The 13,709-nt window shown below is 39.6% G+C and overlaps 1 protein-coding gene across 2 annotated transcripts in view; it reads right to left on the bottom strand.

Annotated features, from left to right (window-relative positions):
- Positions 1–13,709, bottom strand: part of LOC126256239 (uncharacterized) — a 186,145-nt gene that overhangs the window by 154,230 nt on the left and 18,206 nt on the right. For both annotated transcript variants that reach the window (XM_049955465.1, XM_049955466.1), the window contains exon 2: positions 765–919. In XM_049955465.1, the coding sequence (XP_049811422.1) occupies positions 765–919 (155 nt within the window). The remainder of the gene's footprint in view (positions 1–764; positions 920–13,709) is intronic.

Raw genomic sequence — 13,709 nt, 5'->3', positions numbered from 1 at the left:
TATAGCAGGAGAACAAAAAAAAATCTTTATTTTCCCTGAAATCAGTAAGCATATAGAAAACTCACAAATTTCTGATACATGCAAATAAGTCTCCTACTGGTTTTATACAGTAAGAGTCATGCTTTGACCACCCTTTCAATACTGATAAGTTATACTTAGCAATGATGGGGTTAAAGTTATACTTAGGCACTATTTACAATGTAAGCATGTTCTGAGGATAGACGCTAGTCAACTGAAACTGGTTATCATCTAGTTGTAACTTCAGTACATTGCAATCAAGACTATATTATGAGAAGGAAAGTTGCTACTCACCACATAGTGGAGATGCTGAGTCACAGATAGGCACAACAAAAAGACTCACACAATTATAGCTTGCAGTCATTAAGGCCTTCGTCAACAATAGCCACACACACGCACACACACACGAAAACTGGTTTCAATTGAATGAGACTGCAGTCGTGTGTGTGAGTTGCATTTGTGTGAGCATGTCCGTATGCATGTCTATTGTTGACAAAGGCCTTAATGGCCAAAAGCTATAATTGCGAGAGTCTTTTTGTTGTGCCTATCTGCGACTCAGCATCTCTGGTATATTGTGAGTAGCAACTTACCTTCTCATAATATTGTTACATTCCATCCTGGATTTTCCATTGTTTGCAATCAAGGCTATTTAATTTATACATGGAAACAAGTAGTAAATATTAAAAAATGCAAAAGTCTAAATTCAGTTGTCATCAGTATCATGTACCTATCTTTAAATCAATTACCTGAATTTCTTCAAATCCAAAAGTACGTTGTTTTCACAACATTGTTTTATGTATTCTGTAGAAAATAGCTCACCACCATCCTCTAAATCTTGACATTGCCTTGCGAAACAAACAACATGTTCCCCTTTTGTTTCTACCACAATTCCACACCTCTCCTGAAAAAACAATTACCATCAAACAGAAAGATCCCAAAACAGTGAAGATATTATGAAAACACAAAATTATAGAAGCATAATATTAGAAGTTTATCTGCTCTTCTAGAAGGATGGTGTGAGTGTATAAATGATAAATATATTTGAGTATGATGCAGTTAGCTATATATTACAAACAGAGACCATCACTTTTATTACAATATCCAATATCTTTGTATGGCTGGTGACAACTAACAACATTCATAATGAGAAAGTGATTTCTTAAAAAGTTTAAACAGAACTTGGTAAAAACAGCAAAAACTTCTGGCACTGAAGTGCATTACAATATTTTTAATTTATTTTCAGAGAATAAAAGAAACAATCAACAAGAGGACAGACTTTCACAAGAGCTTACAGAATTGTCTTTAAGAGGCAATGATCTATGTATCTGAGATACCTGTCAAAAATCACTGGATCACATTCCACAAAGTTGCTCATTAATCTTTGTTAACTAGTTTCATATCATTTTTAGGTGTAAAAAGTTAACGTTTCAGTTGGAAATCATGTATCCATGTGTGTCTCATAGCTGAAATGTGTGTAACAGGCAAAATTGAAAAGTCCACTTTGCATACCTGAAGTTGGACTGTAATGTTACTTAATCTTGTTGTGTGGAGATTATTAACATATAGCTGTGTGGACTGCGACACCACGATTTCTGATAAACTTACAGTAAGTATACTGATGGTGGAGAAATGCTAACTTATGACGATGGTCACGTCAATGGAAGGTACAGGACAAATAATAATACGATTGTGACTGAAATACAAAGTTGTAACAAAAACCTAATAAAGACTACAAAATCCTCATCACTAACTACTGTTATGATATTTTACTGCTTTACTTATTACTGGGGTGATTACAGTAGCTTGGGTGCAGCAGACCAGTTTGGATGCAGATTTAATTACCATTCCTGAAGCTAAGAGCCCAAGGTTCACTCTGATACTTATCAACAAATCTCATCATAGTAATTAAACCGAGTGAGGTGGCGCAGTGGTTAGCACACTGGACTCGCATTCGGGAGGACGACGGTTCAATCCCATGTCCAGCCATCCTGATTTAGGTTTTCCATGATTTCCCTACATCACTTCAGGCAAATGCCGGGATGGTTCCTTTGAAAGGGCACGGCCGATTTCCTTCCCCATCCTTCCCTAATCCGAGCTTGTGCTGCGTCTCTAATGAACTCGTTGTCGACAGGATGTTAAACACTAATTTCCTCCTGCATAGTAATTAATATGCACTTTACTTTTTTCCTTGCTGTTTTTAAAATTTAATTTAATTTCAACATTCAGTAGCAGCATAGTTTTTGTTTGATAGTTTCTTTCCTTGAAAAAGAAGTTCATGTGGATGAAAAACTATCTAGTTTCATGTATACTAGACGTGTAGTGGAGACAATAAGTTGCAGATAGGCATAACAAAAAGGCGTCACAAAATGAGTTTTCAGCCAAAAAGGCCTCTGTCGAAAATAGACAACACACAAACAGATAGACAAACGTGCGCGCGCCAGAGCGCGCGCGCGCGCGCGCACACACACACACACACACACACACACACACACACACACAAATGCAACTCATACACACGTGCACACAGTCTCTGGCAGCTGAAGCCAGACTATGAGCAGCGTCACATGATAGGAGAGACAATGGAGTGGGGGTAAGGAGGAGGCTGGAGTGGAGAGGGGGAGGGGTAGCAGGGTATGGGTGGGGGACAGTAAAGTGCTGTTAGTGGGGGTGTGCACGGACACAGTGGAGTGGGGAGGGCAGCTAGCTGCTGTCGGTAGGTTAGATGGAGGGGAGGGGGGATAGCTGAAAAGGAGTGAAGTAAAAAGACTGGGTGCATTGGTGGAGCAGAGGCCTGTGTAGATCTGGAATGGGAACAGGGAAGGGGCTAAATGGGTAAGGACAATGACTAACCAAGGTTGAGGCCAGGACGATAATGGGAACAATATATATTGCAGGAGAGTTCCCAACTGCGCAATTCAGAAAAAAGCTGCTGTTGGTAGGAAGGACCTAGATGGAACAGGCTGTGAAGCAGTCTTTGAAATGAAGAAAATTGTGTGGGGCAGTGTGCTCAGCAACGGTGTGGTCCAGCTATTTCTTGGCCACAGTTTGTTGGCAGTCATTCATACAGACACACAACTTGTTCATTGTAATGCCCACGCAGAACACATCACAGTGGTCACATCTTAGCTTGTAGATCACATGACTCATTTCACAAGTCGCCGTGCCTTTGATGGGATAGGTGATACTTGTGACCTCACTGGAGTAGGTGGTGATGGGAGGATGTATGGGACTGGTCTTGTATCTAGGTCTATTACTGGGATGTGAGCCATGAGACAAGGGGTTGGGAGCAGGAGTTGTACAATGATGATGTGTAGGATTGGTGGGAGGGGTGGAAAGGATGGTGGGTTGGACATTCCTCAGTTCAGGACACATCGAGAGTTAGTTGAAACCCTGGCGGAAAATATGGTTCAGTCCCTCAAGTTCTAGGTTCCATTCTGAGGGGAATGCTCCTCTGTGGCGGTACGGTGCGACTTTCAGAGATGATGGGTGACTGGAGAGAGAAGACACAGAAGATCTGTTTCTGTAGATGTTTGCAAGGGTCATTATGGTCTGTGAAGGCCTCAGTGAGACCCTTGGTATATTTTGAGAGGAACTTCTTGTCAGTGCGGATGTGACAACTACAAATGGCTATACTGTATGGAAGGGATTTCTTGGTATGGAATGGATGGCAGCTGTTGAAGTGTGGGTATTGCTGGTGGTTGGTAGCTTTGATATGGATGGAGGTACTGGTGTAGCCATCTTTGAGGTGGAGGTCAAGTTCAAGGAAGGTGGTGGCTTGTTGCATTGAGGAGGACCAGGTGATGCAAATGGGAGCAGATGATGTTGAGGTTCTGGATGAATGAGGAAAGCGTGACCCCACTCTCAATCCAGATCATAAAGACTCAGAAGTCCATATTTATACAGATGGTTGTGGGACCAAGCCTGTTCAGTATAAAATGCCGAATCAAACACCTTCAGCTGTCTAAATTTCCTGTTGTTATTTTACTTGAGCAACCAGTTTCAGTGCTATGTTCTGCCACCTTCAGGTCCCCAGATCGATGTGTATGAAGAATTCCACCTATGGTCAAGTCAAAATAGCACTTGGTGGAATAGAGGAATGGGAACAGGGAAGGGGCTAGAGGGTATGAACAAAGACCAATGAAGTAGAGGCCAAGCAGGTTAGGGAACATAGGATATATTTGTAGGGAGAGTTTCCACCTGTCCTATCGAAAAAGCTGGAGTTGGTGGAAACGATACAAAAGGCACAGGCTGTGAAGCAGTCACTGAAATGAAGAACATTGTATTGGGTAGCATGGTCAGCAATGGGGCAGTATAGCTCTCTCTTGGCCACAGTTTGTCGGTGGCCATTCATGCGGACAGACAGTGTGTTGGTTGCCATGCCCACATTGAATGCAGTACCCTGGTTGTAGCTTAGCGTGTAGATCATGTGATTGGTTTCACAGGTAGCCCTGCCTTTGATGGGATAGATGATGCTTGTGACCGGACTGGAGTAGATGGTGGTGGGAGGATGGTCCCATTCCAGCACTATTCCACCAATGCACTCACAGTCCTTTAACCTGTCTCCTTCTCCGCTAACCCTCCCTGCCATCTGTCTAACCTCTCAACTGCGCCTAGCTCCCGTAACCTCTCCACCTCGATCTGTATGCTCCCAGAAGCAGCACTTTACTCTCCCTCACCCCTCCCTGCTATCCCTCCTCCTCCGCACCCCAGCCTCCTTATGCCCACCACCTGGTTGCATCTTCCATCATGTGCTGCTGCTCATAGTGTGACCTCAGCAGCCAGACTCTGTGGTCACGTGTGTGAGTTGCATTTGCGTGAGTGGGTGTGTTCTATCTCTGCTGAAGGCCTTGTTGGTCGATAGCTTATTTTCTGATAGTCTTCTTATTATGCTTATCTGAGACTCAACATCTCCACTACATGGTGAGCTGCAACTATCTTTTTCATAATAGTGTTACATTACATTCTGGATTTTCCACTGAAATTAAGTTTTAAATATAAGTAATTTGATTGAGTGCTTGCCCACTTTCTTAATGATGAGAATGTTAGTTGATAAGCTGTTTTCATCTCAATGATAAGATTGCCATTTCTGAGTCACTTAACAGTTTTCTGTGGATACACAAAAGTCTCCAATTTCTTTCTTGTGAATACACAAGGAGCTAAATCAGAAATAGCTGCTGTACTGGAGCAGGTCGTCTTATGTCATCATGGGGGAATAAAATGTTTCAGATTGTCATTTGAGAGCGATATCATCAGCCTTTATACAGGCTCCCTGCATGGCGGCAGACTGCCAGAAGCTTTACACACATTTATCTCTGTTCAGAGAAAGCTGTTGTCATTGGAGTAAAATGTCATAGTCAACAAAGTGTTGATTTGTTTTATTTATTTGTCCACAGACCATTCAATGCAACAGTACTGGACATGTCAAATACATTACAGAAATAATTCACACATACATAAAATATTAACAAAGTAGGGTAGGATTAGGTGAGGATAGGAGTCACTTTTATCTTGAGTTGCAACAGTAGATGGATAAGCCTCTGTGCAACAAATGACTCACAAATTCAATGTTGAACAACAACTACTGAGCAGACATAGCATGCAGAAATAACTCCTTGCTTTAGGATACTGAAGCCACTGTTGCACATTTTTACCTCTGTTTAATGCTCTTCACAGGGAAGAGAGATTAACATGGGTACAGGTATAACACAACTAAACTCTTAAAGCATACGAAAAGTTCTTCTAGACTGATGAGTCATGGTATACGTTGTTGCCTACCAAACACAAGCTACAACAACACAGAATACAATGTGAAGTAACAGATTCCACAAGCCAGAAAGGCACTGTACAGGCAGGTAATAAGAGTATTCTCATGTTTGCAGAGAATGAAATGTGATCCTCAATTTTCCTGACACCGTCTCTCATGGGCAAATTACACAAGAACTTACTGTCTGATAATATATGCATCCTTTTTGTTTACCTACAGGACACTGCGGGGCACCTGTGGATGAAACACCATCTACTGATTCTGAACAGTGACAGAAAGGTTTTAGGAACACTCCACAGTTATACGAGTACTTCTTGCCTACCTAAATAACATAATCTCATTCCTACAGAATATATCTGGTGGGCTACTGTATGAAGTTTGCATTCCTTGAACACAAGTCCAACCAATCTTCCAGACTCAGACTGAAATCAGGATGGCTCCCAAATGACTTTGGTGCCTCTTGGAGTCCATGACAGGATCCACTGTCATCACTGTTAGGACAAAAGGGGGTGCCACAAGATCCTAAGTAGATGTTTAACAGAGTCGGTGACACAGGCAATTTGTTGCAATGAGTAAATTAGCAAAGAATACTAAGTAAAATTCTAGAAATATAATTTATTTTAAAATTTCATACATTGAGAAAATGAACCACTCAGTGTCACAAGAACACAATGAAACTGATGCATATTTTGTCTAGAAGAACATTCACCTTGCTTCTAATTTTACCAATGAAGATCAGTAAATATTTGAATGCCGCACACATGCTGTCAATGTGACACAACTGTGAGTCGTTTAGCATAATCCTGAACTCTTTTGGTTTGCGCTGAGTTTATCAGACAGACAGATTATGGACCTTAAAAGAAGTCAAGGAAAAGTGATGCGAGAGTGCTGTACATTATATTTTGTACATGAAATCTTAACATTACAGAATCTATTATCAATGTAAGTATTCCACTCACTCTATCTCCAGTTGGATTTACGTAGTAAACTACCCTGTAACGTAACACACGATACCTCCCAAATATGATGACTTGAGGTCCTGAGATCTACTGCAGATAGGGGTGGGGATTTTACTCATTCCAGTTCCTCCGGGACAGCTTCGGTTTGCTTTCAAATGAATACAGGACATCTTTCCTGATGGTAAAAGATGGCCAAGGTGCTCGGCTCGACACCCGCATCTCCTAGTGCTGCTGCTGAGAAAATCTGTACCCTACCTACAATCAGGCGAATAGCCCAGTCACAGGCTTACACCACAAATCTCCAGCACAACACACACGCACACACTACAGTATCATCTTTTTGGATCTGCTCTCTTCTTTTATTTATCTCCATGCTTCTCAGATTACTAGGCAGAGCTGGTCATAATACAATTATTATTTTATTATACCAATCAAAAGTACTTTCCATTCCACCCATGTGAACCCTAGGTAGGAAAGACCTACATATTTCAACATGTGAAGTGATTAAACTAGTGTGTTAGGTTTCCATATTGCCAGTTAATCCAATTTTTTGCAAACATTGCACATTCAAGCAATATACCACCACACTAGCAAAGGCAGAACAAAAATCTTTAATAGGTAGGTTCAACTGTCAGGGTACAATTACCCAACATTTTACATATATGCCCTTACTTTACAACATGCTAAACATGCTACTGATCAACCATACAGCTGCAGATATCTACACTGTTACTGATATCTGTATAACGAATTTTAATGTAGAAAATTCCAGCAATTTTATGTAGTGTGATAGAAATAACTTCCAACTTTTGACAGTCAATAAAAATGAAATAAAACACAAGGTGCACAGATAATTCTTTTATTTACGTATGAGGGAACAATAAATAGTTCTCTTCCTTACACAAATATGACAATGACAACAACAACAATTTGTATAGGCTGCACAATAAAGTGAGTCAAGTGTCGACCCGGTATGTGGGAAGTTTTGCACATACAGTGGTTTTTTTTTTTTTTTTTTTTTTTTTCCTTCAAGCAGTTGTGTTGCATTTGTTTCGTTCAAATGGATGAGCTAGGATATTTGACATCATTAAATTCTGTATTTTGGATAATTTACCACCAATGAAAATTAATCCACCATTTATAAGAAGTCCATTTCTTCATTTTCAACAGTTTACAGATGGCTAATGCAATCCTTACCTGGCCAAACCTTCCTCAAAAATTATCAATATGAAGAATGTGTCAAAACTGAACTGATGATGATGATGTTGATGATGATGTTTGGTTTGTGGGGCGCTCAACAGCGCGGTTAACAGCACACGTACAAATTCCCAACCTTTGCTCAGCCCAATCTCGCCACTTTCATGAATGCTGATGAAATGATGAGGACAACACAAACACCCAGTCATCTCGAGGCAGGTGAAAATCCCTGACCCTGCCGGGAATCGAACCTGGGATCCCATGCTCGGGAAGCGAGAACACTACCGCGAGACCACGAGCTGCGGACTCAAAACTGAGCTGAGAACTGAGTAAGTGTGTATATTGCACTGGGCATTAAATAGCTAAAGGGTTACGAAATAGCATGCAGAAATAACTCCTTGCTTTAGGATACTGAAGCCACTGTTGCACATTTTTACCTCTGTTTAATGCTCTTCACAGGGAAGAGAGATTAACATGGGTACATGTATAACACAACTAAACTCTTAAAGCATACGAAAAGTTCTTCTAGACTGATGAGTCATGGTATACGTTGTTGCCTACCAATCACAAGCTACAACAACACAGAATACAATGTGAAGTAACAGATTCCACAAGCCAGAAAGGCACTGTACAGGCAGGTAATAAGAGTATTCTCATGTTTGCAGAGAATGAAATGTGATCCTCAATTTTCCTGACACCGTCTCTCATGGGCAAATTACACAAGAACTTACTGTCTGATAATATATGCATCCTTTTTGTTTACCTACAGGACACTGCGGGGCACCTGTGGATGAAACACCATCTACTGATTCTGAACAGTGACAGAAAGGTTTTAGGAACACTCCACAGTTATACGAGTACTTCTTGCCTACCTAAATAACATAATCTCATTCCTACAGAATATATCTGGTGGGCTACTGTATGAAGTTTGCATTCCTTGAACACAAGTCCAACCAATCTTCCAGACTCAGACTGAAATCAGGATGGCTCCCAAATGACTTTGGTGCCTCTTGGAGTCCATGACAGGATCCACTGTCATCACTGTTAGGACAAAAGGGGGTGCCACAAGATCCTAAGTAGATGTTTAACAGAGTCGGTGACACAGGCAATTTGTTGCAATGAGTAAATTAGCAAAGAATACTAAGTAAAATTCTAGAAATATAATTTATTTTAAAATTTCATACATTGAGAAAATGAACCACTCAGTGTCACAAGAACACAATGAAACTGATGCATATTTTGTCTAGAAGAACATTCACCTTGCTTCTAATTTTACCAATGAAGATCAGTAAATATTTGAATGCCGCACACATGCTGTCAATGTGACACAACTGTGAGTCGTTTAGCATAATCCTGAACTCTTTTGGTTTGCGCTGAGTTTATCAGACAGACAGATTATGGACCTTAAAAGAAGTCAAGGAAAAGTGATGCGAGAGTGCTGTACATTATATTTTGTACATGAAATCTTAACATTACAGAATCTATTATCAATGTAAGTATTCCACTCACTCTATCTCCAGTTGGATTTACGTAGTAAACTACCCTGTAACGTAACACACGATACCTCCCAAATATGATGACTTGAGGTCCTGAGATCTACTGCAGATAGGGGTGGGGATTTTACTCATTCCAGTTCCTCCGGGACAGCTTCGGTTTGCTTTCAAATGAATACAGGACATCTTTCCTGATGGTAAAAGATGGCCAAGGTGCTCGGCTCGACACCCGCATCTCCTAGTGCTGCTGCTGAGAAAATCTGTACCCTACCTACAATCAGGCGAATAGCCCAGTCACAGGCTTACACCACAAATCTCCAGCACAACACACACGCACACACTACAGTATCATCTTTTTGGATCTGCTCTCTTCTTTTATTTATCTCCATGCTTCTCAGATTACTAGGCAGAGCTGGTCATAATACAATTATTATTTTATTATACCAATCAAAAGTACTTTCCATTCCACCCATGTGAACCCTAGGTAGGAAAGACCTACATATTTCAACATGTGAAGTGATTAAACTAGTGTGTTAGGTTTCCATATTGCCAGTTAATCCAATTTTTTGCAAACATTGCACATTCAAGCAATATACCACCACACTAGCAAAGGCAGAACAAAAATCTTTAATAGGTAGGTTCAACTGTCAGGGTACAATTACCCAACATTTTACATATATGCCCTTACTTTACAACATGCTAAACATGCTACTGATCAACCATACAGCTGCAGATATCTACACTGTTACTGATATCTGTATAACGAATTTTAATGTAGAAAATTCCAGCAATTTTATGTAGTGTGATAGAAATAACTTCCAACTTTTGACAGTCAATAAAAATGAAATAAAACACAAGGTGCACAGATAATTCTTTTATTTACGTATGAGGGAACAATAAATAGTTCTCTTCCTTACACAAATATGACAATGACAACAACAACAATTTGTATAGGCTGCACAATAAAGTGAGTCAAGTGTCGACCCGGTATGTGGGAAGTTTTGCACATACAGTGGTTTTTTTTTTTTTTTTTTTTTTTCCTTCAAGCAGTTGTGTTGCATTTGTTTCGTTCAAATGGATGAGCTAGGATATTTGACATCATTAAATTCTGTATTTTGGATAATTTACCACCAATGAAAATTAATCCACCATTTATAAGAAGTCCATTTCTTCATTTTCAACAGTTTACAGATGGCTAATGCAATCCTTACCTGGCCAAACCTTCCTCAAAAATTATCAATATGAAGAATGTGTCAAAACTGAACTGATGATGATGATGTTGATGATGATGTTTGGTTTGTGGGGCGCTCAACAGCGCGGTTAACAGCACACGTACAAATTCCCAACCTTTGCTCAGCCCAATCTCGCCACTTTCATGAATGCTGATGAAATGATGAGGACAACACAAACACCCAGTCATCTCGAGGCAGGTGAAAATCCCTGACCCTGCCGGGAATCGAACCTGGGATCCCATGCTCGGGAAGCGAGAACACTACCGCGAGACCACGAGCTGCGGACTCAAAACTGAGCTGAGAACTGAGTAAGTGTGTATATTGCACTGGGCATTAAATAGCTAAAGGGTTACGAAATAGCTTGCACCATAGACACGTCAAAAGAAGAAGTATCATGCATTTTATATTATAAATTAACTATGAGAAAGCTTTGTGCAAAGTGAATGCTACATTTACTGCTTGCTAATGAGAAGGGAATGTAAAACCAAATTTCTCAGTAATGATACAGCAATTTAAAACTCAGTCCACCTTTTCTTTGTGAGCTGGTTTGTTACTGTGGATGAGATGTGCACCTCATCATTTCAAAATAGAAACAAAACAGTAATTAATCTGAGGTAGTCTCCCCCCCCCCCCCCAATCCCTAAGAAAGCAAAACTAATTCCATTTGTGGAAAGTTTTCTAAAATATAGAAGGAATGAAGATTATGTTAAACGTCCTATCAAAAAAGAGGTCAGTAGAGATAGAGCACTTTTGGTTTGGGGAAGGAAACTGAAATCTGGATGGCCGTACATGGATTTTATCTGCCAACCTCCTAAATGCAAGTCACATGTCTTACCACTGTGGCACCTAATTCAATCCAAAACATGAAAGGGATTCAAGGTAGCACTCTACTTTTTCAGTGTAGGCTCATGAGAAAACTTTATCTTAACATTTCTAAAGGATAAAATAATAACTATCAACTACTATCCAAGTCTTTTGGAGCAACGGGATAAAGATATGTGTGCAACAAGGCCAGGATAGAACGGGAGGGAAATTTCTGTCAGCAAAATTTATCTGCTGTCAAAGTTGATTTGTCAATGGCAAAACTGAAAGATTTTAAATACAAACTGCTGAAACATCCACTACGTCTTTCATCTATAGCCACATCCAAAGCAATTTGTAACTGGAAAATATTTAGAGCTCAATGCTGAGGTTATCAAAGATGCAGAGAGGCATTTCACAGAGCTTTACAAAGCAGACTTCAGTGATGGCATCTACCCACAGAAAATTTTTTGGACAAAATGCATTCATCTAAGACAATTAAGTCAATAAATTAGAGTAGTTTTGATCTACAAAACACTCTGACTTCCAGTCCAAGAACATTTTTCCTCTCCCCAATAAGGAGACCTCTTTTTTTCCCAACCTATGATAAAGGTAATGTCATTCAAGTGGTAGCTACCACTGTCACAGTGTTTAAGCCATTTTAGAAGTTGTCCATAACTGTTCAGGTTATCACAGGTGAAATGTTAGTAACCTCATCTTGTTTTCTTTTCACATTCAGCAATTTATTGGCAACATTGACAGACCTTTAGTTTCATACATCCCTTGGGAAGCAGAGAAAAGGGAAAATGTCAAAGTAGAGAGTTTTCTCATAAGCTCAACTGTCATAGGTCCATCCCAGTCATGACAACAAATGTGTTAAAAAAACTGTGAATTTTTGGTTTTCACAAAGAGTCTTATTTATTCATTACATCAATGTTATCCCCTTCAAAGTAGTCCTCATTAGATATCATACACTTATGGCAGTGCTTTTTCCAATCCCTAAAATACTTCTTGAACCTGATATTTGGAATAGCTCTTATCTTCCTCAGTAACACATTTTTAATCTCATCTTTGATTGTAAAATTATTGTCCTTCAAGATTTTCTTTACTTTTGGGAACAAAAAGAAAGTAACTTGGGAAAATGTCTGGCAACTACAGAGACTGGGGCATAATTACAGAACTGTTTCTGGACAAAAATTCATGAACAAGCAACAAAGTGTGAGCAGGTGGATTATCATGGCACAAACACCATGAATTCTTTCAATACAAGTTCAAGCTATTACTGATCATTCAGACCCGTGATAAGAACTCATGGTGCCCTACACCATTAAAATCAAAGAACACATTGAGCATAACCTTCACATTTGATGACACTTGTGTAGCTTTTTTTGGACTTGAGGATCCACAATGATTTCAGTGGGAGGATTGACTCTTAGTTGTAATGTCACATCCTTATACATATGTTTCTTCCCCTGTTATGACATGTTTTAATAGGTTCACACCGTTGTTGACTAACGATTCCAGAGGAACTTGGACTCACCGCTGATTTGTTTGAAATACAACAACTTTGTAAAAAAAAAAAAAATGCTGTCACACATTTCATACCCAAAACGTTCAAAAATTTTACATAGTGTGAGTCAACTGACATGCCACATTAGTGATCATTCACAATCATTACTTTCACTTTTCCTAAATTTCATCAACTGATGATGTGTGGACATCAAGCACCCAACATCTTCACAGCCTTCTTCGAAATGCTTACGCTACTCATACACCCTTGTGTTATTCATAGAAAAATTTAATACAAACTTTCTGATCCATTTTTATGTAACATACATAAACACTGACACTACTAAACACATACAATATTTTTGACAGACAACAACATTGTTAACACTGTAAAGACACTTTTCAGAAATGTTTACCAACACAACAATGAAAAAACTGTGCAAATTGGATGATCACAATATGCAAAATCAGACAATGCCAGTTAGTATCTGAGCACACTTCACATAACATTTACTATGCCTTCATCTAGCTGACAATCCATTACAGACAGCATCTTTGCTTCCAAGGACTTCTTTAAGACACAATTTCAGGCCAGAAGATGATGATGATGAGAGTATAAAACACTGTCAGTTGCTCCAGACCGAGCAGCGCCTGTGGTAAGACCACAATGAGAAAGTGATGTTAGGGACTGAAATTGTGAAAGTTTTAAAATGTATCACATGCCCTGTATCCACAA

This window comes from Schistocerca nitens, chromosome 1 (genome assembly GCF_023898315.1).
Source record: "Schistocerca nitens isolate TAMUIC-IGC-003100 chromosome 1, iqSchNite1.1, whole genome shotgun sequence".
NCBI lineage: Eukaryota > Metazoa > Arthropoda > Insecta > Orthoptera > Acrididae > Schistocerca > Schistocerca nitens.
This window is presented reverse-complemented; position numbering and strand designations above follow the sequence as displayed.